The sequence below is a fragment of the Staurois parvus genome, unplaced genomic scaffold, assembly GCF_062004578.1.
Source record: "Staurois parvus isolate SC_StPar_1 unplaced genomic scaffold, SC_StPar_1.0 ptg000048l, whole genome shotgun sequence".
Lineage (NCBI taxonomy): Eukaryota > Metazoa > Chordata > Amphibia > Anura > Ranidae > Staurois > Staurois parvus.
The window spans coordinates 3,496,902-3,524,473 of record NW_028317844.1 but is presented as its reverse complement, the minus strand read 5'-3'; the positions used below and the strand labels follow the sequence as shown (position 1 = coordinate 3,524,473).

The 27,572-nt window shown below is 41.6% G+C and overlaps 2 protein-coding genes across 2 annotated transcripts in view; one reads left to right on the top strand and one right to left on the bottom strand.

Moving 5' to 3' along the window:
• Positions 1-16,992, bottom strand: part of AK9 (adenylate kinase 9) — a 125,328-nt gene extending 108,336 nt beyond the window's left edge. The window contains exons 1-5 of the mRNA XM_089664724.1: positions 16,943-16,992; positions 11,309-11,428; positions 8,088-8,151; positions 6,356-6,408; positions 3,892-3,988 (exon numbers count right to left, since the gene is read on the bottom strand). Coding sequence (XP_089520850.1) covers positions 3,892-3,988; positions 6,356-6,408; positions 8,088-8,151; positions 11,309-11,419 — 325 coding nt within the window. The 5' untranslated portion in view covers positions 11,420-11,428; positions 16,943-16,992. The remainder of the gene's footprint in view (positions 1-3,891; positions 3,989-6,355; positions 6,409-8,087; positions 8,152-11,308; positions 11,429-16,942) is intronic.
• A 135-nt stretch (positions 16,993-17,127) lies between these two features.
• The window catches only part of FIG4 (FIG4 phosphoinositide 5-phosphatase), a 315,676-nt gene continuing 305,231 nt past the window's right edge, over positions 17,128-27,572 (top strand). Inside the window, exon 1 of the mRNA XM_089664705.1 lies at positions 17,128-17,335. The gene's annotated coding sequence lies outside the window, so the exon portion shown is untranslated. The remainder of the gene's footprint in view (positions 17,336-27,572) is intronic.

Sequence of the window (27,572 nt, the reverse complement as noted above, 5' to 3'; positions counted from 1 at the left end):
TATCAGTGCCGCCTATCCGTGCCACCTCATTAGTACTGCCTATCAGTGCCCTTTAGTGCTGCCTATCAGTGCCCATCAGTGCCACCTATCAGTGCCCATCAGTGTCGCCTCATCAACGCAAATCAGTGAAGGAGAAAAAATACCTGTTTGAAAAATTTTATAAAAGAAACAAATAAACTTTTTTTTTTTTTTAAATTTTTTGCACTTTTTTTAATTTATAGCGCAAAAAGTAAAGCGCCCAGTGGCGATTAAATACCACCAAAAGAAAGCTCTATTTGTGAGAAAAAAATGATCAAAATTTCATATGGGTACAATGTTGCATGACCGCGCAATTGTCAATCAAAGTGCGGCAGCGCTGAAAGCTGAAAATTGGCCTGGTAAGGAAGGGGGTATAAGTGCCTGGTAGGCAAGTGGTTAAAAGAAAAATAGTATACTACAGCTTTTCCAGATCCAAGATAGCTGCATTAGCTGTATTTTTTAAGCTTTGTTTTTTTCATCTAGTGATCCTGCCAGTAACACACTTCCTGTCCTAGGTGACAATGTTCACGCATTGCACTGTATACAGTGCCTTGAAATAGTATTCATACTTATGCCAACACAAAGTGGCACATAATTGTGAAGTGGAAGGAAAATGATGAGTGATTTTCAAAATTTTTTACAAATAAATATCTGAAAAGTGTGGCATACATTTGTGTTCAGCCCCCTTTACTTTGATACCTCTAACTAAAATCTAGTGGAACAAGTTGCCTTCAGAAGTCACCTAATTAGTAATTAGAGTCCACTTGTGTGTAATTTAATCTCAGTAGAAATTTCTGTTCTGTGAAGGCCTCAGAGGTTTGTTAGAAAACATTACACCCCGGTCACGTTGGGTGTGATTTGGCATGCGATTTGCATGCCATGCGACTTGCAAATCATATGCCAAGTCGCACCCCATTGCCCATATCCGGTTCCGCACCAATTTCTAAAGTAGTACATGCACTACTTTTGGTGTGATTTGCATAGACATCTGTAAGCGGTATCTTACCGCATCTGAGTATGCGATATAGCATTTTTTTAAGAAAACATTTTAATTCACTAAAAACACTACTAAAATACTGCATGAGTTATTTTATCAAGTCATGTGGTAATTTAGTAGTGAAAAACATGCGTTAATGTTTCAGCTGTCAGCGGGGTTCCCCACTGACAGCTGAATGTAAAAGAAAGAATTGCAGGCAATAAAAAAAAAAAATTATAAAAAAATGGTGTGGGGTCCCTCCCTCCATCCATGCGAAGCCCTTCCAGTCTGGTATAATATTTGAGGGGAACCCCCACGCCAAAATAAAAAAAAATGGTGTGGGCCCCCCCCCCCAAAATCCATACCAGACCCTTATCCGAGCATGCAGCCTGTCAGGTCAGGAAAGGTGGGGGGGATGAGCGAGCGCCCCCCAAAAGCTCCTTGTCCCCATGTTGATGTGGACAAGGGCCTCTTCCCCACAACTCTGGGCGGTAGTTGTGGGGGTCTGCGGGTGGGGGTCTTATCGGAATCTGGAAGCCCCCCCAGATCCCGCCCCCCCTATGTGAATGAGTATGGGGTACATGGTACCGCTACCCATTCACAAAAAAAAGTGTAGTGTGAAAAAATACAGGAGACGTGTTTTTGACATGTCCTTTAGTAAAAGGAGGAAGATAAAAGAACGTCCCCTGAAATAGATCCAACGTCAATCGTGATGCCCGCCGCCACTACCTAAAAACATCTCACGGAGCACTGTTCAATCCATCATCCGAAAATGGAAAGAGTATGGTACAACTGCAAACCTACCAAGACATGGCCATCCACCTAAACTGACAAGATGGGCAAGGACAGCATTAATGAGAGAAGAAGCCAAGAGGCAGAGATCCACAGCTCAGGTGGGAGAATCTGTCCACGGGACAACTATTAGTAGTTCACTCCACAAATCTGGCCTTTATCGAAGAGTGGAAAGAAGAAAACCATTGTTGAAAGAAAGCCGAAAGAAGTCCCATTTGCAGTTTGCGAGAAGCCATGTGGGGGACACAGCAAACGTGGAAGAAGGTGCTCTGGTCAGATGAGACCAAAATTGAACTTTTTGGCCTAGAAACAAAATGCTATGTATGGTGGAAAACTAACACTGCACATCACCCTGAACACACCATCCACACCATCCACACCTTGAAACATGGTGGTGGCAGCATCATGTTGTGGAGATGTTTTCTTCAGCAGGGACAGGGAAGCTGCTCAGAGTTGATGGGAAGGTGGATGGAGCCAAATACAGGACAATCTTAGAAGAAAAACTGCAAAAGACTTGCAACTGGGGTGAAGGTTCACCTTCCAGCAGGACAACCTACCTAAACATACAGCCAGAGCTACAACAAAATGATTTAGAATTAGATCAAAGTATATTCATGTCCCAGTCAAAGTCCAGATCTAAATCCAATTGAGAATCTGTGGCAAGACTTGAAAATTGCCGTTCACAAACACTCGCCATCTAATCTGCCAGAGCTTGAGCTATTTTGCAAAAGCTATTATGGGCAAAAATATCACTCTCTAGATGTACAAAGCTGGTAGAGACATACCCAGAAAGACTTGGAGCTGTAAATGCAGCGAAAGGTGGTTCTACAAAGTATTGACTCAGGGGGGCTGAATACAAATGCATGCCACACTTTTCAGATATTTATTTGTAAACAATTTTGAAAACCATTTATCATTTTCCTTCCACTTCACAATTATGCACCACTTTGTGTTGGTCTATCACATAAAATCTCAATAAAATACATTTAAATTTTTGGTTGTATCATGACAAAATGTGGAAAATTGCAAGGGGTATAAATATTTTTTTCAAAGCACTGTACATGGATGAGCAGCATTGTCACCATAGGAAGGGAGTGTGTTAGGACTACAGAACACTTCTCCCTCTCCTCTTCTGCATAACATGGGGAGATTGTTTTCTAGTCCACACAGAGAATTGAGAACAATGTTTACCAATAACAGTCAGTAGAGGCAAAGAGACAGAAGGTTTTATGACAGGATCAACGGTATCTTTTTACACTTATCAAACAGATATAACAAAATACTTTCATTGATCTACTTAAAAGACCAAAAGAGAGCAAATAAAAGAAGTTCATTGTTAGGGTTTATATACACTTTAAGCTTCTATTGGGAGGCAAAACCCATAAGTGGATAAAATCCTTATACTATAACTCAAAATGAAACTTTTTTTCGTGGTGGAAAGCGAAAGATACCTTGTCATGTTTTACTTAGCGCCTCTGTTCACTAGAGAAACTTTCCCTCCCTTCCTATCCCAGTGGCAGCCTTATCACTGAAACAAGAAGGTAAGGCAAATTTCCTCTATGAGGACAGCAATAAAAACCTGGGAGAGGTTGTAGTCCTTCTCCACACTATCCAAAGCTTTGTCTGAAGTTCCACACTAACTGTTAATAAAAAAGAAAAGTGAAAAGCCTTATTGCTTTACATAATTGTTTTTTAAACTCAGCTTTTCATGACTTGTAGCATGTTTACTCTAGGTCTGAAGTGCTCTGCCAATTTTATGTTGTTGCTCTAAATGTAAATGTAAAATTTTCTCAGACTCCCTAACTATTTTGTTAAGCTTTTACACTATATTTCTGGATTACTATTATATATATTTTGAGTTCTGATTCACACCTTGTTCATCTACTATTTAGTCTATACTTGCTGAAACATGAACAAATCACATGAGCTGTACATTTAGTGCCATAAGAAATATTTCCAATTTCTAGGTTCTCAACTACAAGTTTATGAATGACTGTGGATGGGAACCCCGAAAATGAATTGCACACTTCTGGTGTATTTAATGCATGACAGGTGTAGGGAAAGCAGCCATGTATAAACACCCTGAACAGAAAGCTAATACATACCATAATGGGCAACGTCTTCAGAATTAATCTTGTCCACAATCATCTGTACTATTAGTTCATCCTGAACACTTTGACCTTTGTACAGGAGTTCTAGAATCTGCATTTTAACATGAGAATGATTTTAGTGTAACAGCTCCTGGTGTTAAGCAGTCTATGTATTAATCTTTAGAGGCTTATATCAATATTAACTGCATTTGTGCAAACAGATTTTACAAACTATTCCTTTGCTTACATTTGGCCTATACCTACCTTTCATTAATTGATCCACACTAAACAGATACTTCAGTAACTGGTGGATGCTAGTGGTCAGAATTTTCTTAGCTTTGTATCTCTAATATCTGCCTGGCTACTGTTCTGGGCTCTACCACACCATTCCATGGACTTTCATTTTTTATACAGTGGAAAAAGTATCACTCTGCCAGATCCATTCTCTTTGATGTAAAATCTTAGTCCAATAATGAGAGTAGGATCACCTTGTCATGGACACCAGGAACTTTGAAATCTCTTTACTGGAGTCCCTAAAATAATTATTTGAACCAAATGTTTTTAGCTGATCTTCCTAATCTTGTCTGTGATTTGGGCAAGCTTTTCTAAGTTCAAACAAACTCTTCACTTCCATGAAGGCATTTGGTTTTACTTCTCTAATATCTGCAATTTCCATAGGTATGTGGCCATTTTGGCACACCTGTATTGTTTAAAACCATATGGTATAAACTGGAATGTTCACTTGTACAATCTGTCTAGATAAGACACAAAAAAAACAATTCAGTTTGGGGTTTATTCAGACAAGTTGAACCACCCAACTTTATATATTGGAGCCAAAAGTTTCTGTCGGTTTCAGGCTCTATGTATTTGTAGTGACCAATATATGGTACAATTATTTGTAGTGACCAATATATATCTATGTAAGGATCTATTTTAGTGACCAATGGGTGTCAACTGTCCTACTGTTTTTGTTTTTCAATATCTGTTAAATTACTTTAGGAGGGAAGGATTCCACTGGTGTCCTCAAGAAAGAGATATAAGAAATAAAGTAAATCAATCTTCATATATCTGTTAAAAGGAATATTAATTTGGTGGACAGATTGTTTAAAGTGCAGAGCCTAGGACAATAAAAATAACACTGTCACCCTATTTCCACCTTTATTCATTTTAAAATGGGATTCTGTCAATAGGGTAAATATATGTTTGCTGGAAGCTGCAATTATCTGACTTTTAATTTTCATATTATTGCATATTATTTCTTAGGCAATCACTTCACTTGTGATGATGCTAACCAGGGGTGTCAAACTGCGGCCCTCTAGCTGCTGCAGAACTACAAATCCCATGAGGCATTGCAGGACTGACAGTTCAAAGCATGACTCCCAAAGGCCGAGGCATGATGGGATTTGTAGTTTCTTAACATCTGTGTGCTAAACAGTTACTGGCCTGGAATTAGCATGCAGCTGTTGAATCAACCAATGAAAGCCTTCATCCAAAAAATAATGAGGTTGATAACCTGTCACATAATAAAAAAAAAAAAAAAAAAAAAAAGCTTAAGCACATACCTGTAAAAAGAGAGTCAACTGGGAAACCTAGACTTCTGGATGTTTTAGTCATCCGAGTCCCTCCGCCGCTCTCACCGCTGGTTCCTTCTGCTGACCTCCAGCAGGAGAAACCAGTGAGAGCTCATTCAGGGCTGTTAAATGTTTTACTATAGACGCTGGACTAGATAATATGCATTATATATGCAGTACTAAAAGTCAAATAACAACAATAAATTTATTAAAACATATACAGTAGTTTTTTTTTAAGGTTTTTAATTTGTAATCCTATATAACATTTTTTTTGTTTAAACAACATACCAAAAAGCTGTTTACGTCCTTAAAAAATAATTTAGGTATGCAAATCAGTCATTGTCTAGTCAACAGATGATGATGCTGTTAAATTTGGCCAAAATTTTCTATATGTGCTCCAAAATGCTGCGATACTCTTTAAAGTAAACCTCAATATACCACAATAATAGTTATACATAAAATATATAAACACACATATATCAGTGTGCATACCAATACCAGTGCAAATACGAATATCTGCTATGAAACACAAGACAGAAGTGCAATTAACTAACTTATTTTTTAATGGTAATTTTTGCCTGTCATTGTAGTATATTGAGGTTTATTTTAAGGAGTAGCGCAGCACTTTAGAGCACATTTTGTAATTTTAGATAACTTTTTATCGTGTTAGCAGTTTCCACTTACAATTGGTACTTTTTTTCTTCGAGTGTTGATTTACTTTGTTTTATATATTTTTCTATTGACACTAGGTCATTGACCAACTCCAACCAACATAAGATCAGAAGACTAATCTTCTTTACCTTTATGTTTATGGGAACCTTTACATAGGTTATATCTTTAGGATCATTCTAGCGCATTTTACTTGTTCTACTGAATTTGTATTTGCTGTTTAGACAGAATGTACCAACCATATTTCCTTGCTCGGTTCCTCTCTTTATGTGTTCATTAATCAATTCTTGGGCTGGAAAACAATTAATAAACACTTTTAGTATGTGTAATAAATGTGCATTTTACAAAGATTTTCTTTAACAGTATATATTAAAATTAACAGAAGACAATTAAAAAATACATTAATTAACAGGAGATAATTACAAAATCCATTAATTAACTGGAGATAATTACAAAATACATTTACGGGACTATTTAATAAAAAACATCTTTCATAGTAATGCTGTGCTGGGATTAATGAGTTCCCAGAGATGTGTTAAGCAGCCTTGCTTTGCATAACAAAGACGTGTTAAAAATGTTATGTTCTTTTCAATAAAAAAAGTTTTATAGAGCTATAAGGACCCATCTGACATTGTTTTAGGGATCAGGGGGACTTATTTATGAGAGTGTTAGGGAATAAATGTCCTACATACAATGTGTTACTCCATAGCAACCAGATTCTCCCACTGAAATGGGAGAACAAAAGTAAGAATCAGTTTGGCTGCTATGGAGAAACTTTCTGAGACATTTTCATAAAGGCAGCAAACTGCTGTAACCAGGACTCCTAGAAGCTGTTATTAGAATTTTTCTTTCTGCTCCTGGAAGCTAAATAGTGTCATCCTATGTGTCCACAAATACTACTGTAGGCTATTAGCATTTTTTGAGCTTTAGCGTCTGGGAACAGAAAATAAATTGTTACTTGTAGAGTTTCTTGGAGCATTTTTACAACAGAAAAAAATGCTAAACACTCCTAAACGCTGCTAACATGCTACTAACAGCTTTTTACTAGCTTTTTTTCCCAAAACAGGTACTGTAAAAATGCTAATAAAATGCTAACACTCCTAAACACTTTTGAATACTACTAAAATGCTTCTGAAAAATGCTAATGCCAGCATTATTACCAGCATTTTTTTAGCTTGAAAAAAACCCACTAGTGTGCATGGAGCCCAAAACCAGGAAGCTGAGCTTTCTATGCAGAGTTGCACCAGATTTTGCCCTTTCCAGTTTTAGTAAACAAACTCCACTGTGTAATAAAGCCAGGTCAAGATCACAGCCAAGACAACCATCAGCTTTTATATGTGTTTTCTCAGAGGTTTACTTTAAGATAATGAAACATACTAAAGCGGAGCTCCAGTCCCAATATTAAAAAAAATAAAAGTCAGCAGTTTAATTGTAGCTGCTGACTTTTAAAAATCAGACACTCGCCTGACCCTTGATCCCACGGCATCCTCACTGCAGCTGATTTCACCAGCTGTCCTCTCTCCCCGGGGTCTGCAATAATCAGTGTGGGCACCTAGTTGTGACAACTTGCGGCTTTACAGCCAGGAGCCCACTGCGCATGCGCGTGTAGCTCTGCGCTTTCTGAATGGTCCTGCAGTCTTCTTGGACCTGTCACATTTCCCAGAAGACAAGGGGGGGGGTGGTGGCAATTGCTACTTCCGATCACCTAGGCGATTGCAGCGGAAATGGGTACCTGTCATAATCGGGTACCCGCTGCCCAAAGGTGCCAATCCTTAACATGGAGCAAGGGACGAAGCCTTAAAGCGGAACTTCCCTTTTTGGGTGGAGGTCATGAAAGGTTTATGAAAGAAAAAGATATTGAAACAAAGGTGTGGCCTGTCACCACGCTGAAGCTTTCTCACCGTAAGTCAAGACTTCTATCTAGCTCCAATGTATGCTTATAGACATTTTTATTAGTATCATCAATATTACCTTCAATGTAAATGCAGTTCCATGACTGTGAAATCTTCTTTCCTAACGTAGCCTTTCCAGTGCCCTTCAAAAGATTGAATTACTGTTATGTCTCACTCCAGTCTAAGGGATGGCATTTTCACACACAATGCAAGACATTCCAGGATTGCTTAAACATTAAAAAACACATTTTGTTAAAAATACCTAGTAGCAGAAACATTGAACTAGACTTGCTCTGTAATGTTGGAGGCATTTTGCAGTTTATCCACATAATGACACTCTTGGGAACTGAAGAAGTGGCTTAAATAAGCTCGGAAATGTCTTCAACATTACAGAACAAGCCTAGTTAACTACTGCTAGCTACACCTTAACCTAGATAATTGAGAACCTTCACAGACATTTGAACAGTTTTCCCTATCTCTACCTACCTATCAATTGGTGTGAAGGTTGAAATAAAAATGTCAGAACCTACAATATTATGCTGTACACTTTGTCTGGAAAGGTAAAATCCAAGTATAAAGTATCTAACATTAGAGAAAATCCCTTGCCTGTGCTAATAAATTACTAAGCTCTCATTGTTTCTTGAAGATACTCCTAAATTAAGTCAGTTAAGGCAGAACTAAACTTTGTCAAGCAACATTAATTATTTGAATCATTATGCTGCTAGCATTAGTAAATAGATAGGAATGTCTATTATATTTACTTGTTTTACCTTTTTTTATTCCATAAATGTTTTACTGAAAAAATGTAAATAGCATGTACAGAAACATACATGGATATACAGAGAAAAAGGTACATAAAAAACAGTATGGGGGAACCCATGAGAGGAAAGGGGGACAGGCACCATAGCTATAATAACAGAAAATAACTACACATAGCCAGTACCAAGACAGGGTCATCCAGTGCCCAGGGTGAGGATGCCAAACTGCGCTCCCCCCTCAAGATGTATTCGCAATATGTGTCAGCAAACCCCGCCCCACCCCAAACAAAACTCAAACACTTATCTGCACGCTTACCCCTAAGCATAAATTCCCTTTGCAGGCCAAAATGTTCCCCAAACAAAAATCCCCCCTCCTCCTAGTACAAATCCCAACTACTTTAATCCCCCCTCCCAGCACAAATCTTTGCCCCCTAGCCCCCTTCCCAGCTCCTATACTCTTTCACTCAAATACCCCCTCCTAGCACAAATACCCCCCCAATCATCCCTATTAGCACAAATTCCCCACACAAACATTTTCCTATCCTAGCACAAATCCTCTCTCCTCTCCCAAATCATCCCTTCTAGTGCAACCCCCCGAAATCCCTCCATATAGCTGAAATCCTCTTTCCCCCATCCCCCTGTACAAATCCCTCCTAGTACATGCCCCACCAAATTTCACATCCTAGAACAAATCTTACTCCCTGCTGCCACCAAATTTCTCCCACAGCACAGACCCCCCCCCAGCACGAATCCCCCACAATCCCCCCTCCCCCCCAGTAAAGATAATTTTCCCCATCCCCACCCTGCAGCCCCTCCCAGCACGAATCTCCCCTTCATCTCTTCCAGCATAAATCCTCCCAAATCCCTCCTAGCACATCCCCTCCAAAATTCCCTCCCAGAAGATATTTTACTCCCATCACCCCTCAAATTCCCTCTACCAGCACAAATCCCCCCCAATCATCCCTTCTACCACCCCCCCCCATACTTCCCCTCCTGCAACAAATATACCCAAAATTTCCCCTCCTATAACAAATCTCACCCTTGTCATCCCCCTAAATGCTTTCTCCCAGGACAAATCCCCTCCCCACAATCCCTCCCAGCACAAATCTCCCCTTCCCCTCTTCCAGCATAAATCCCCCCAAATAACCCCTCCTAGCACATCCCCCCCAAATTTCCTCTCCTAGAAGAACTCTTATCCCATCACCCCCCAAATTCTCTCTCCCAGAGCACAAATCCCCCCTCCTAGAACAAATCTTACTTGTGTGACCACGCAAATCCCCCCTCTTCCAGCACACAAATCCCCCCATCTAGCACTAATCCTCTTCTGGCAAGAGTAGTGAAGTTGCATCAGGAACTCTTCTTGTGGCGTCCTCCGCCTCCAACATCACATATTGCCAGTGCCCAGGCCCTTCCAGCCCCATGCCCCCCTTGTCCCAGCCCTGCACATAGTAAATCGAGAGCAAATGAGCACACCCTAGAAACATAGCATAGAACAGATAGGTGGATGACCCCAAGAAGCATGGATGTCAAACTCATCTGAAGGAGAGGAGGGGTTTTCTCAGCTAAACACACCCTTCTGCATACGTGTCGGAGCTAAAGGCAGATGGATTCCAGCAAGTAAATGCTACATGAATGATCTGCCCTTACTCAAGATGGCCATAACTAGGGGGGTGTTTTTCAATAGGTATTCTCAGCAAAATAAAGCAGGGAGACATGGATTTGTGATTGAGTTTGCCTTGAATATTAAAAATGAATGAAATTCCGTTTTCAGTTCGTGGTGCTCAGATACAGTTAAGTTCTGCTTTATTTAAGTCAATCATTAACAAATAGCGTCAGATTTTCTCAATATTTCCTTTATAAATGATCAAAGTAGAATTAGCATAATTTGAGGTACTTCAGAAGTGCCTAAGTCAAGTTCAAGACTTCCATAACCAAATTCTAAATCACTACAGAATAGTCATTTAAAGGAAATTCTGATAAAGAAGATTCCCTTCACATGTATTATAAATCAAATTAGATTGGTAACATATGAGGTTCTGCTGTAGGGTCTGGGTCATATTCCAAGACTTCAAGAACTTGCATTTAGCAACCAACACTATACTGGAAACAAGGAAGAGTCTGAATGGTTTCTATGGACAACCAAAACTCAGAGACTACAAGTGTCTTAAAGAGAACCCACTGGTATTGCCCAAAGCAACCAATTAGATTTTACTTTTCTATCTTTCATACTGCCATAGAAATGTGAAAGGCAAGTCATGATGCTCTTAGATTGTAAGCTCCAAGGAGCAGGGCCCTCCTAACCCTCTTGTATTGAACTGTATTGTTGCTGTATTGTCTCCCGTTATATTGTAAAGCGCTGAGCAAACTGTTGGTGCTATAGAAATCCTGTATAATAATAATAATAATATTCAAGGCTTCCAGAACTAAGGTGATGGACCATAGTGTCTAAGCATTGTAAAGAAATAACTTCTGAAATTCTGAAAGAAAGATAAACATAAAATATCTATAATGTATTATAATTAGCCATGGAGACATTACTTACTGGTTTTCCAACAATAAGGAAACAAGTGGGCTTTGACAGGAGAAAGTTCTTCTCAGCTTCATCCTCATCAAACGTATCAGCAAGAGGGTAGCCAATATCTTGGGTAGCCATTATGGAATCCTAAAATGAAATGAATATATACTGCATTTTAAACAAATGCACCTAGAATGTTAGTGTTGGTGTAAACAACACAGATCTCTCTCCTGTCAGCATGGACATGCAGCTTTCTCTCTCTCTGCTGTGCAGCATGTCTCCCAAGTAAAACAGCACACAGTGTAAGCACAGCACAGCACAGCACAGCACACAGTTAACCCTTTGATCACCCCAGATGTTAACCCCTTCATGCCCAGTGTCATTAATACAGTGTCGGTGCTTTTTATTAGCACTGATCACTGTATTAGTGTCGCTGAAGATGTCAGTGGCTGTTAGTTCCCACCCAGTGTCAGAATGCCCGTCGCAGTCCCGCTATAAGTCGCTGATTGCCGTCATTACTAGTATAAAATAAATAAATAAATAAAATCTCAGTACGTATACTGCCATTTGTAGATGCTATAACTTTCATGTAAACCAATTAATTTACACGTATTGGGATTTTTTTTTAGCAAAGACATGTAGCAAAGTACATTTTGGCCTATATTTATTGAAACATTTAATTTTTTTTTACTTTTTATTGGATATGTTTTATAGCAAAAAGTCAAAAATATATTTAAAAAAAAATGTTTTTGTTGTTTATAGCGCAAAAAATGAAAAAGGCAGAGATGATCAAATACCACCAAAAGAAAGCTCTATTTGTGGGAAACAAATGACATACATTTTGTTTATTTACAGCGTTACATGACCGCGCAATTGTCAGTTAAATTGTCAGCCGTATCGCAAAAAATGGCCTGGTCAAAGGCCATTTTGAAGGGCAAGTGGTTAAAGGGCGAGGAGATGATAAAATACTCTGTGGGGAGATTTACTAAAACTGGAGAACTCAGAATCTGGTGTAGCTGTCCATGGCAGTCAATCAGCTTCTAACCTCAGTTTGCTCAATTAAGCTTTGATAAGAAAACCTGGAAGCTGATTGGTTTTTATGCAGAGTTGCACCAGATTTTACACGCTCCACCTTTAGTAAATAACCCCCTATGTTTTTCAGTTTAATTGTATCAAGGCAACCTCAGACTTGGAACAATTATGCAGATCAGGAAAGTCAGAAAATGTCAGAGGTATGTATCTGCTTTTCACAGGTGACGTGCATGACAGCCAGGCAACCAGCAGTTTCAGAAGGAAAAGGCAGGAATGACACTTATGAACATGAGAATTATTCTACCATAGAACAATGCAAGGTAGTGATAGTAAAAAACACTGAATCCTAGTTGAACTGATTTCAGCAAGGATGCAGACACCTGGAGGTGCCATTAAAGAGGAACTTCACTCTCTCAATCAACACTGACTATTATGAATCCTCATGCTGCCTGCATTAGTAAATAGATAGGAACATATATTGATTTACTTGATTTAAACAGTTTTTTAGATTTGTTTAGTTACTTACTGGCTTCTGGCCTAGGAAACTGATGTCGTACATCCCAGGAGTCTTCAGGTGAGGAGGAATTTTCCCAGCTAAGCACAACCTCCAGCCTACATGCCTGAGCTAAGGGCACATGGATTCGAGAAAGTAAATGCTATATGAATCATTTGCCCTTGCTCAAGATGGCCATGGCCAGAAATGCTAGGGGGGTGTTTTTCTAAGTGATTTCTCAGCAAAATAAATCATGGAGACATGGGTGGGTGAGTTTGCTTTGAATATTAAAAATGAATTAAATAGTGTTTTTGGTTTGTAATTCCACTTTAATTCTTAGGCTGCATTCACACCTGAGCGTAGCGATTTACTGGCATTTATATTTGAGAGTTTTTTTAGAGTTTTTAGAAGTGTATTAGTCCTCATGCACACTTGACATTTTGATAACGCTGGTAACATTAGCTGTGTAAAGTCACATTAAAAACGTGAGTTTTTCAGCTTTTTTTAGCATTTTTGCATTAGTGTTTAACAGCGTTTTGCAGTGATTAGCGGCATCTTCCCGTGTTTTTCCGCGTTTGCATTTTTTTGACCAAATAAAAAAGTTTTATTGGTCAAAAAAAGTCCAAAAATGTAGTTTTGCTGCATTTTACCATGTTTTTGAGCGTTACAGCATTTTTACAGCTAAAAAACTCCTCTAGAAATCCACTAGTTTTGTCTTTTTTTCCAGCCAAAGAAAGGTTGATTACAGCCAGTGTGTGCATGGACACATAGGATAACATGCTGGGGAGTTTATTGGCTGTAGAAAAAAAAGTCAAACACCAAAAACAGCAGCTGGAAAAATGTCACGTGTGCTTGAGGACTTACAAGCGTTTTAGAAGTGTATTACAAGCGTTTTAGAAGCGTCTTAGAAGCATATTACAAGCATGTTACAGCTTCAGTCATTTTTGTTTAGACAATAGAAAGCACCAGAGGGAGGAAATTAGGGGTGTAGAGCTGCTGTTTGAGCAAAAGAACAACAAATTGCTTGTAAAATGCTCAAGTCACACGTTTTCAGGTGTTTCTATTCAAGTCTATGGAACCAAAAATGCGTGTAATCTGCCAAAACAAAAGCTCATGTACTTTTAGACCCTGTTCACACTTGAGTGCTTTTCAGCTTGAAGATCAACACTCAAGTAAAATCCCATTATTTCCAATGGCCACTGTTCACACTTGAGTGTTCTGCTTCCTGTAGCAAAATGCTTGTCGCTTAAAAAAGTACTTGTGCTACTGTTCAGGCAGATCTGAAAGTTTTGTACCCATAGACTTGAATAGGGAACACCTGGACAGTGGGAATGAGCGTTTTTTCAGATGTTTTCATCTTAAACAGCAGGTATTTCTATTGGCATCAGCAAAAATGCCTAAGTAAAAAACACCTGAAAAAGTGTCTATAATATTTGCAAATCTGCTCAAAAAAGCGCTCAAAAACGCCTGGAAAAAAAAAACACTTGAAAAAAAACACCTGAAAAATTATCAGCGCAGTGTGAATGGAGCCTTATGGGCGACAGGCTCTTTGCTTCAGGAGACAAAGTGCTCATATGTGAACAGGGTAGGGTTGCCACCCCATCCCTTTAAAACCGAACACATATTTAACCCCTTCACGCCTAAGGGTAAAACAAATCTTAATGCCTAAGCACAATTTTGCAACGTTGACATGTGTGAGTAAAACTGTACAAATCATCACAACTACTTTGTACATCCAGGTGAATTATACCTTGTTTTTTTCAGGACAAATTGGGCTTTCATTTGGTGGTAAATGGTAATGGATATCTCCTGATTTTTTTTTTATTATCAAAGTAAAACAGAATAGTAAAAAAAATATATATTTTTTTAAATGTAGCTGTGTGTTTCTTGTTACTACCATAACCTACCACCAAAGAACAACCCAAAATACATTTTACAGCTCTTGATGATCGCAGCGATACCATATATGTGTATGTTATTTGTTTGTACCCGTAGTACAGCCCAGAAACAATAGTATCCATTTTTTTTCTTACCTAAAACACACTAACACTGATACCAATTAAAAAAAAAAAGAAATCCTGACCTTTGACCCTGACCTTTTGACCTTTATCCCTGACCTTGACCCAAACACTTACCCTGGCACTGAACTAGATCAAACCTTAATTTAGGTATTTTTTCATTAATTAATTAATTAATTAATTTAATTTTACAAATATTTTTTTTCCCTCTATGCCAGGACTTAGATACAATGTATCTCTCTTCTCCATTCATAGAGAAAACAAAAACAAGGGTGGTGGGCTATACAGTGACTGATCACTGTGATAGCTAATCAGAGGCTATCACAGCGATCATGTGACTCTTAATCGGGAGTCCCGGGTCCCGATCGTTACAACGGGACCCAAGGCTCTCAGTGACACCCTGGTCTTTGTATTGGGAGCGTGCTTTGCAGCGCGCGCCCAGCAGAACGGGACCCGGGGTTCTCAGTGACACCCTGGTCTTTGTACGGGGAGCGTGCTGTGCAGCGCGCGCCCAGCAGAACGGGACCCGGGGTTCTCAGTGACACCCTGGTCTTTGTACTGGGGGCGTGCTGTGCGCGCCCAGCAGAACGGGACCCGGGGTTCTCAGTGACACCCTGGTCTTTGTACTGGGGGCGTGCTGTGCGGTGCGCGCCCAGCAGAACGGGACCCGGGGCTCTCAGTGACACTCTGGTCTTTGTACGGGGAGCGTGCTGTGCAGCGCGCGCCCAGCAGAACGGGACCCGGGGCTCTCAGTGACACCCTGGTCTTTGTGCTGGGAGCGTACTGTGCGGCGCACTCCCAGCAGAAAGGCAGGTAGGCAAAAATGCGGCCCCACAGAAAAAAGCCCAGTTCTGTGAGGTCGCATATTTCTGCGATATCGGCGCAAAGGGGTTAATTACATGGGTTCTGAGGATAATTTATTACAGATAATTCACTGAGTTTAATTATCACCTTAATCAGCCCCAGAACCTGTGTAATTAATACATGTGTTCGGTTTTAAAGGGATGAGGTTGCAACCTTAGAACAGGGACCATTGAAATGAATGGGATTGGGCTTGTTGAGTGTTTTAGAGCTACAAGCTTCAAGCAGAAAATCGCTTTGGTGTAAATGGGGCCTTAAAGGCACCCCTATGCATCTTGCTATTTTGAGCGTGTTCCCAATGTGTCAAAATGCATTGTAAGAAAGTACCAGTGTTTTGGTGCAGTGTAATGTTTTACATAGGGGCAGGCACTTTTTTTTGCAAGCTCCTTGCACGTGGCACAGTCCATTGAAATGAATGGGCTTCCCCAAACATGACATGCAGAAATGCGCAAACACATGCGCTTTGTCGCGCCTACATAGGTGTAAATGGAGCCTTAGGCTAGTTTTACAATGCCGCGACTTGGGATCTGACTTGTTAAGACCCCAAGTTGCATGACATGTGAACTCCCATGTTAGTCAAAGACAGCTGTCCCAATTATCACTACTGAAGTGGCTCCGACTTTAGAAAAGGTTCCTGTACTACTTCAAGGTGACTTCTAGCCGACTTGTGCCCAGAGACTTTAATGGAAGTTGCCTCCAAGTCTGATCCTCATCTGTATTGATGTGATTTGGATCCGACATTACAGGAAGATTACGCAGGCATTCCCTGAAAGTCGCTTCAAAGTTTCCTCAAAGTGGTGCTCAAGTCGCTAGGAAGTTGCCTGGCAAAGTCACACTGTATGTCAGGCAACTTTCAGGTCATAGTATTGTGAACCGAGAATACGGCTGACCATACACTATACAATTTTTCTGTCCAATTTCTGCCCAATTTCCTTTAGATTTACCTTCAACTATGTAGTGCAAGAGCCTGCCTAATTGGATACAATTGAAATCGTTGTTTAAGTTTGACCTCATATTATATGGTTTTTGGTAAATCTAAACCAAAAATCTCAAGAAAATTATATAATGTATGGCCAGCCTAAGGGAGTCCCAGGTAGCAGTAAAACCTGACAGGGGTTCTAAAGCCTCCATACTCTATCCAAAACAAGCCAAGAAATCCTTTTATCGTCAGCTCTGCCCTGCATTTATGTCTGCCCATAGATGTCTGTGAGTTGGGTGCCCCCTGAGTGTGATGTGGGGTGTCTAGTATATACTCACACTCCAGCTCTCCTGTCACTTTCTTTCCTGTGTGGCACAGCACTGATTTGTGTACAGTGTCTCTATGGCTACAGCCCCGCCTCTCCTACAATAGTCACATGACATGGCCCATGGCTCTCTGCTGGCTGTCTGGGGTGACACATTGAACTTCGTAGTATACATCCATGTTCTGTATACAGTGATCGGAGTACACGGGGACGAGATCAGTGTGCATAGCAGAATGCTAGATCGGGAAGAAATCTACACACATGTGATGTCATACTTTTTGACTACAGCCGGCTTCCGTGCAGCACGTGATACCTGTCATGTGCTGAACACGGAACTGCCCTACGGCCAGTGTGAGCGATATTGTGATTGCTGTACAGAGAGATGAGCCGGGAGTGATGTCAGCAGGTGAGTGATTAGCAGATCTCATTCATCTCTGATCGGTGCACGGATACAGTCTATTGGGAAATCCGGACAGAGCAACATGACCGCAGTGTGCCAGAGACACCCAGCATGGCTCCCAACTGACCCCTCTCTCCTCCTCAGCTGTCACTCTTTTTGTTCTGGTGTAGAGATCAGTATAAAGCTTCATTCACATGACCATAAACACATTAGGCTGTGTTCACACTGATCCGCTTTTAGTGCGTTCTTTAATTAATCACTTACCCTCCAGAAGATTTGACCCTCCCCCCTTCATAACCGGGCCATTTTTTGCTATATGGCGCTGTGCTGCTTTAACTGACAATTGTGCAGTCATGCAACACTGTATTTCACAAATTAAATTTATTTACTTCAGGTACTTGTATAGCTCCATCAATTTACAAAGCAGTTTACATACAGTTAGGTCCATATATATTTGCACACAGGCACAATTTTAGTTTTTTTCAGGCATTTATCAAAACATATTCAAGCTATATATATCGACCTAACTGTATATATTGTACATTCACATCAGTCCCTAACTCTCAAGGGGTGTACAATCTAAGGTCCCTAACTTGCATTCATACATATACTAGCGCCAATTTAGACTGGATACAATTAACCTACTAGCATGTCTTTGGAGTGTGGGAGGAAACTGGACACCCGGAGGAAACCCACACTGGCACAGGGAGACCATGCAAACTCCAGACAGGTGGTGCTGTGGTTGGGATTTGAGCCAACAACCCTAGTACTGCCAGGCGGAAGTGCTAACCATTTAGCCACTGTGCTGCCTGTTTATATACAGGTATACCTCAGTTTATGAACGCCTCGGTTAATGTTATTTTCTGTTTACGAATGAAAATCCATTGAAAATAATGCCTTGGTTTATGAATTTTCCCCAGGATGCATTACGTCTGGGAGGTTTATAGCGCTGTCCCCATGCCTTTAAAGTGCACTTTATAAAGAGTTTTGAGCAGATGAGACTTTTTTTTTACGTTTTTATGACCTCCGGAACAGATTAATTGGCTTTCAATGCATTCCTATGGGAAACTGCGTTTCGGGTTTATGATTTTTTTTCAATACGAAATGTCCCGGAGGTACGCCTGTAATTTTGTTTGCACACAGATCGAGATCTCTTTTGGGGGTGATACTGTTGACCATCCCCTCCTCCTCCTCAAAAAACTCCACTCTCTCTGTTACCTATAACTCGGTCTTCTCCTCTCCACTCCCTCTTTCTGTAACCTCAAGGTTCTGTCCTTGGACCCCTTCTCTTCTCCATCTGCACCTCCTCTCTTGGTCACTTGATAAACTCCCATGGCTTCAATTACCATCTCTATGCTGATGACACACAAATCTATCTTTCTACTCCTCACCTCACCCCTTCAGTCTCCTCTCGCATTACTAACCTACTAAGTGACATATCGGCATGGATGTCACTCCACTTCCTCAAACTAAATCTTTCCAAAACTGAGCTCTTAGTATTCCCCCCAGCCCGTGCCCCCTCCCCCCGACTTCTCCATTAAGATCAATAATACAGCCATCAGTCCCTCCCCTCATGCCAGGATACTAGGTGTAAAAAGACTCCAATCTGTCCTTTCAGCCCCAAATCCAATCACTGTCCAAATCTTGTAGATTTCACCTCTGCAACATCTCCAAAATACGCCTGTTCTTAACCTTGGAAACCAATAAGCAACTTATTCACTCCCTGGTTATCTCTCGCCTTGATGTCACATGCCTGATGAAGGGGTCCTGCGAGACTCCGAAACATTGCCTTGCTGTAACTATGTGATCGTTCATTAAAACCTTTGGACCCATATTGGTGATCCTTGGTGTGCTGGTGACATTTTTCCTTGTGTTCAGATCCATAACACACAGTCCAAATATCATCATCTAAGAGCATGCAATTTACACACTTACGCTTATGAATGTATGGATATGCATTTGTACATGCATACATTACACCTAAACAAAGGGGAAAAAATAAATTTTTCCGCATTACACAGGAACTTTTCTTCTAGAAAAATATGCAATAACATCAGTAAAATTTTTATGGTCCTGTGAAACTTAAAGGGTGGTTCACAGAATCCAACTCCAGATGCGTTCCATTGCATCTGTGGTGCGTTTTTTTTTTTTATCCATTCTTGGATGCATTCCAGATGCTTTTTTTTCTTCTTGTTTACAGTAATTTTCTTCATGTCACTGGGGTCTGTTTTTTTTTTTTTCCTTTGTGTAGCAGTGCATTTATGATGTATTTTACCACGTTCCAGTCCAGTCCAGTGCAGGAAATATACAACATGTTCTACTTTTTTTTCTGGAATTGGAATACCTGGAACTGACCACACTGCTGTGAACTGTGCCATTGGAAACCAAATAACCTACTTTCTATGTTTGTGATGCAGAAATAAAACTGCATTGGACTGCAAGAACTGGCCCTAAATGTACCATTTACCTTGCAAAGTTTTGTATACTGCATTTAAACTGGAAGTATATCTATCAATGTAACGGATTCCCAGAACAGCTACATTCCAGGCACGCCATGAATGCTGTCACAGCGGTTTTTGCTCTAAACTGAAATATCAAACCATCACATGGCTGGTGTCATAACTGATCATATGTAGGCCACCACGGCAGTTGGAGCTCAAAAAGAGACTAAAGCAGCCCATAGATTATGCAAAGGAACGAAAAGAAAATTGCTTGATTCTCCATTAACATAGTCAGTACCTCCTGTAGTACTGTTGTGTTCTGCTGGGAATGATCACATGATGAAAACCCAACAGGCTGGTTGTACTGAAGTCAATCAATTGAGCAAATTCAGTACAACCAGCCAGCCCTTAGATTAAATTTTGACCTGTCCCTACTGAACCAGCCAAGATTCGATCCATCTATGGCAAGCTTTAGGCCGCACTCGCTTTGTCCTACCTATCTGTACACCTGTGCAAAGGGCCTTCTTTTGCCCGCACAGGTGTTCTGCGCATCCGCCCGCATGCAGTCCCTTTCATGTCTACTGGAATGCAGCAGCTGCACGGAGATAGCCACTGCTCCCAGTTTGACAGCCATGTGGGTGCGTGTCTATGAATGTAGAAAGTGTGCAAGGGTCCTCTGTATACTGTGGACCTAACTAAAATTTTTTAAACACACCAGGGCCAATTGAGTATGTAGTTTATGTTATTAAATATTTTAACTTAGCCTTCAAAGCAGACCTCTCATCCATATTAAATAATTTCTAAGGGAAAAAAAATGACCCGTGTTTATGGGGTGGGGGCATTAGTTAAAACTTTTTTTCTTACCCCTGACTTCTGTAATGCAGGGAATTACATTAGCATCCCTCAGACGATAACCCAGGGAATACCAAGTAGCCTGATTGTCGAGAGATGACCCTACACCACTGTATCTGTACAGACATAATGGAGGTATCGGGTCAAATATGGCTGTTTACCCTGTCTACTTTTCCTCCAGATGTCTCATACAAATGCTGCTGTGTAACAATCAAGCACCTAGGCATGCAGACTGCTTCTACAAACATTTGTAAAATTACGGGTTGCTCTCAGGAGCTCAGTGAATTCAAGCGTGGTACCGTGATAAGTTGCCACCTGTGCAATAAGTCCATCCGTGAAATTTCATTGCTACTAAATATTCCACGGTCAACTGTTAGTGGTATTGTAACAAAGTGGAAGCAACTGGGAACAACAGCAACTCCGCCACGAAGTGGTAGGCCACGTAAATGACAGAGCGGGGTCAGCGCATGCTGAAGTGCACAGTGTGCAGAAGTCACCAACAGTATGTGGAGTCAATAGCTATAACTTTGTGTGGCCTTCAGATTAGCACAACAGCAGTGTGTAGAGAGCTTCATGGAATGGGTTTCCATGGCCGAGCAGCTGCATCCAAGCCTTACATCACCAAGTGCAATGGAAAGTGTTGGATGCAGAGGTGTAAAGCACACCGCCACTGGACTCTAGAGCAGTAGAGATGTGTTCTCTGGAGTGACGAATCACACTTCTCTGTCTGGCAATCTGATGGACGTGTCTGGGTTTGGTGGTTGACAGAACAGTACTTGCCTGACTGCATTGTGCAACATGTAAAGTTTGGTGAAGGGGGGATTATGTTGTGGGGTTGTTTTTAGGGGTTGGTCTTGGCCCCTTAGTTCCAGTGAAGGGAACTGAACTGAAGGTGTCAGCATACCAAGACATTTTGGACAATTTCATGATCCCAACTTTGTGGGAACAGTTTGGGGATGGCCCCTTCCTTTTCCAACATGACTGTGCACCAATGCACAAATCAAGGTCCATAAAGACACCGATGATTGAGTTTGGGGTGGAGGAACTTGACTGGCCTGCACAGAGTCCTGACCTCAACCCAATAGAACACCTTTGGGATGAAATAGAGAAGAGACTGCGAGCCAGACCTTCTACTCTGACATTAGTGCCTGACCTCACAAATGCTCTTCTGGAAGAATGGCCAAACATTCCCATGGGCAGCCTTCCCAGAAGAGTTGAAGCTGTTGTAGCTGCAAAGGGTGGGCCAACTCAATACTGAACCCTTCAGACTAAGCCTTGGATGCCATTAAAGTTCATGTGCATGTAAAGGCAGGCATCCCAATACTTTTGGCAATATAGTGTATTTCAAAAGTTGGTTGGACAAGTCTTTCTGGCATGTGAAATCGAAAGTTCTCCTAGGTCTCCCAGATCTAATTTAAAGAAAAAAGAGACACAAGTTCTTCAATATCTATGAGAACTCACAAATCACAATTAAAGAAGCAAATAAGGGTGACGCTGTCGTCGTGCTGAACACTGTAGATTATTATCAGGAAACACTTAGACAATTGTCTGATCCACATGTATATACCTGCCTGACAACAGATCCCACCTCATCTTATGAACATCAACTTGAAAGCTTTACGGAAGAAGCTGTATGTCTTAGAGTTCTGAAACCAGATGAAGCCAAAAATTTGGTCCCCTCATCTGCAGTCATTTTGATTTTCCATCATCAACCTGGACTCCCCTTTAAGGGAAGACCTATAGTAGCCAGTATTGCTTCTTTGGGGGAACTTTTAGGTAACGACATTGACTATTTACTTCAACCTTTAGTTACAAAATTACCATCGTATGTTCAGTATACTAAACATATCAGTCAAATGCTGGAGAACTTACCTTGGACCAGCAATTTAAAATGACTCGCCTGTGATGTACAGTCACTATACTCCACCACATACTCTAGGCCTCCGGGCCTTACAAAACCATATGGAATTATACACCGAATATGATCAGGAGATGGAATGGTTCGTCACAGAAAGTGTTTCTTTTTTACTGCAACACATACAGTGGGGCAAAAAAGTATTTAGTCAGCCACCAATTGTGCAAGTTCTCCCACTTAAAAAGATGAGAGAGGCCTGTAATTGGCATCATAGTTAGACCTCAACTATGAGAGACAAAATGAGAAAAAAAATCCAGACAATCACATTGACTGATTTGGAAAGAATTTATTTGCAAATTATGGTGGAAAATAAGTATTTGGTCAATATTAAAAGTTCATCTCAATACTTTGATATATATCCTTTGTTGGCAATGACAGAGGTCAAACGTTTCCTGTAAGTCTTCACAAGGTTGGCACACACTGTTGCTGGTATGTTGGCTCATTCCTCCATGCAGATCTCCTCTAGAGAAGTGATGTTTTGGGGCTGTCGCTGGGCAACACGGACTTTCAACTCCCTCCAAAGGTTTTCTATGGGGTTGAGATCTGGAGACTGGCTAGGCCACTCCAGGACCTTGAAATGCTTCTTATGAAGCCACTCCTTCGTTGCCCGGGCGGTATGTTTGGGATCATTGTCATGTTGGAAGACCCAGCCACGTTTCATCTTCAATGCCCTTGCTGATGGAAGGAGGTTTGCACTCAAAATCTCATGCTACATGGCCCCATTCATTCTGTCCTGTACATGGATCAGTCGTCCTGATCCCTTTGCCGAGAAACAGCCCCAAAGCATGATGTTGCCACCCCCATGCTTCACAGTAGGTATGGTGTTCTTTGGATGCAACTCAGCATTCTCTCTCCTCCAAACACGATGAGCTGTGTTTCTACCAAACAGTTCTATTTTGGTTTCATCTGACCATATGACATTCTCCCAATCCTCTTCTGGATCATCCAAATGCTCTCTAGCAAACTTCAGACGGGCCCGGACATGTACTGGCTTAAGCAGGGGGACACGTCTGGCACTGCAGGATCTGAGTCCCTGGCGGCGTAGTGTGTTACTGATGGTAGCCTTTGTTACGTTAGTCCCAGGTCTCTGCAGGTCATTCACTAGGTCCCCCCGTGTGGTCCTGGAATTTGTGCTCACCGTTCTTGTGATCATTTTGACCCCACGGGGTGAGATCTTGCATGGAGCCCCAGATCGAGGGAGATTATCAGTGGTCTTGTATGTCTTCCATTTTCTAATTATTGCTCCCACAGTTGATTTGTTCACACCAAGCTGCTTGCCTATTGCAGATTCAGTCTTCCCAGCCTGGTGCAGGTCTACAATTTTGTTTCTGGTGTCCTTCGACAGCTCTTTAGTCTTCACCATAGTGGAGTTTGGAGTGTGACTGTTTGAGGTTGTGGACAGGTGTTTTTTATACTGATTACAAGTTCAAACAGGTGCCATTGATACAGGTAATGAGTGCAGGACAGAGGAGCCTCTTAAAGAAGAAGGTACAGGTCTGTGAGAGCCAGAAATCTTGCTTGTTTGTAGGTGACCAAATACTTATTTTCCACCATAATTTGCAAATAAATTCTTTCCAAATCAGCCAATGTGATTGTCTGGATTTTTTTTCTCATTTTGTCTCTCATAGTTGAGGTCTACATATTATGCCAATTACAGGCCTCTCTCATCTTTTTAAGTGGGAGAACTTGCACAATTGGTGGCTGACTAAATACTTTTTTGCCCCACTGTATATATCCAGCTTTCATACCCTCCACACTCCTTCCCTGAACTTACTGCCTGCTATCCTACTCCCTACACCACATGACTGCAATTACGCCTGCAGTCATACCTTCTACACTCCTGCCCTGCACATGCTGCCCATTTTATTTACCCTCCACACCCCTTGCTTTTACCTCCTACCCACTGTCATACCCTCCACATTTCTCTCCTGCACATACTACCTGCTGTCACACCCTCTGTACTACTCCCTGGCACTCACTGCTCGCTGTTATGCTCTCCACATCTCTTGCCTGCAGTTATTGCCCTCTGTCATACCTTCTGCATTCCTTCCCTGCACTTACTGACTGCTGTCACGCCATCCACACTCCTCCCTAGCACTTACTGCCTGCAGTCAAACTCTCTGCACCCCTCCCTGGTATTTACTGCCTGCATTTATACCTTCTGCACTTCTCCCTTGAACTTACTCCCTACAATTATACCTTCTGCACTCCCCCCTGGTACTTGCTGCCTGCAGTCATACTTTCTGCCATCCTCCCTGGCACTTGCTGCCCGCAGTCATACTTTCTGCATTCCTCCCTGGTACTTGCTGCCCGCAGTCATACTTTCTGCATCCCTGGTACTTACTGCCTGCAGTCATACCTTCTTCATCCCTGGTACTCACTGTCCACAGTCATATCTTCTGCACTCCTCTCTGGCACTTACTGCCCCTCTTCCTGGTACACTTACTGCCCCCAGTCATACCTTCTGCACTCCTCCCTGGTACTTACTGCCCGCAGTCATACTTTTTGGATCCCTGGTACTTACTGCCCGCAATCTTACCTTCTGCATCCCTGGTACTTACTGCCCACAGTCATACTTTCTGCATCCCTTGTACTTACTGCCCATAGTCATATCTTCTGCACTCCTCTCTGGCACTTACTGCCCCCCTTCCTGGTACACTTACTGCCCCCAGTCATACCTTCTGCACTCCTCCCTGGTACTTACTGCCCGCAGTCATAATTTCCATATTCCTCCCTGCCACTTTAGCCTGCTGTCATACCCTCTCCCTCCTCCCAAGTACTTACTGCCTGCTGGTGCCCCCTCTACACTCCTGTCTTGCACATACATCCTGCTGTCACACTCTTCACACTGTTCCACCTGTATATACTGTCCAGTGTCCTGCCCTCCTTCTGTGCACTTACTGCCCGCTTGCACACCATCCACACTCATCACCTGCACATACTGCCTGCTAAGTCACTAGAATTGTTTGCAATATTTCCAATATTGCCTATTTTGGGATAGGCACACTTTAGGTAGTTAAATAATACCTGATGATTAAGACGTGAAGGTCCTTGTACAGACACTTTCTGTTACAGGATGACAATGTTCTGTATCTATCTCCCAGTTGTGCTCCTGTATGGTCACCCTGTTACATGGGCTTCTTTTAAAAACTACATTAACTGCTTTCCTGCTGCTCTATAGTAGAACTACTGCTACAGGATGGCAGGGCTGCGCAAAATCACGTATATATACGTGACTTGCATTGCTGGGTAGAGAACGCGCGCCACACTGCCTGTGCCGTCATTAGTGGCTAGGGATGTCAATCACCAGGTCCTGGCCGGAGATTCCCTGCCAGCACCTGGCGATCGCCGAGTACAGCTGACAGGGGAGAGACCTGTGTGTAAACAACACAGGTCTCTCTCCTGCCAGCAATAACATGCTGCTGTGTATTTCTCTGCACAGCAGAGAAATACATAGCAGCATGTCTCCATAGTAAAGCAGCACACTTAGTAAAACACACACAGCACACAGTTAACCCTTTGATCGCCCCAGATGTTAACCCCTTTCTGCCCAGTGTCTCCTAGATTGTAAGCTCGAAAGAGCAGGGCCCTTGACCCCCTCGTGTTTTGTTTTGTTACTGTATTGTCTCATGTTCTGTCCCCCACTATAATGTACAGCGCTGAGCAAACCTTTTAGCGCTATATAAATACTGTATAATAATAATAATAGTTAGTACAGTGTCAGTGCTTTTTATTAGCACTGATCACCACTGTATTAGTGTCACTGGGGATGTCCGTGGCAGTTAGTCAGTTCCCACCCAGTGTCAGAATGCCCGCCGCAGTCCCGCTATAAGTCACTGATTGCCGCCATTACTAGTATAAAAAAAAAATCATCGTGATTGATTGACACTGGATTTCCTACGGGGGACATTCCTTTTTTTTTTTTTTCTTTTTGCTCTCCAGAAGAATTTCCCCCTTCGTTACCAGGCCATTTTTCGCGATACGGCGCTGCGATACTTGAACTGATTTTTGCGTGGTCATGCAATGCTGTACCCAAAATAAAACTGATGTCCTTTTTTCCCACAAATAGAGATTTCCTTTTGTGGTATTTGATCACCCCTGCATTTTTCATTTTTGCACTATAAACAAGAAAAGACCAACAATTTTGAAAAAACCCTATTTTTGAGTTTTTGCTATAAAACCAAATAAAAAAATAAAATGTCTTCATAAATTTTGGCCAAAATATATTCTGCTACATGTCTTTCCTAAAACAAAATCCCAATACATGTAAATTAATTGGTTTACGTGAAAGTTATAGCATCTACAAATGGCGGTATATATACTGGAATTTTTATTTTATTTTTTTTTTTACTAGTAATGGCGACGATCAGCGACTTATAGCGGGACTGCGGTGGGCATTATGACACTGTGTGGGAACTGACTAACTGCCCAATGACATTTCCAGTGACACTAATACAGTGATCAGTGCTAATAAAAAGCACTTACCCTGTGCTAATGGCACTGGGCAGGAAGGTGTTAACATCTGGGGCACTCAAAGGGTTAATAATACGCTGTGTGTGTTTTACTATGTGTGCTGTGTTGTGTTTTACTTGGGAGATATACTGCTTTGTATCTCTGTTGTGCAGAGAGATACAAAGCAACATGCCCATGCTGACAGGAGAGAGATCTATGTTATTTACACACAGATCTCTCCCCTCTCAGCCCTGCCGATCACCGAGTCCAGACTGGGAATCTCCAGCCGGGACCTGATGATTGACTTATCCAGCAGCCAATAGCGGCGTGGGTAGGGTGGTACATGCGTGCTCCCCCTATCCGGAACTGCTAAATCCTGTATATTTACGTGATAAAAGGACTTGTCAGTGTGTTTATTGATTTTTGACTGTTCTTTTTGAGAGTGGGTAGCCCATATTAATTCACATGGGGGCGGGATCTGGGGGCTTCCAGATTCCAGTAAGCCCCCTGCAGATCCCCACAGCCACTGCCACCACTTGTGGGGGAGGGGTCCTTGTCCCCATCTACAAAACAGCCCCCCCAT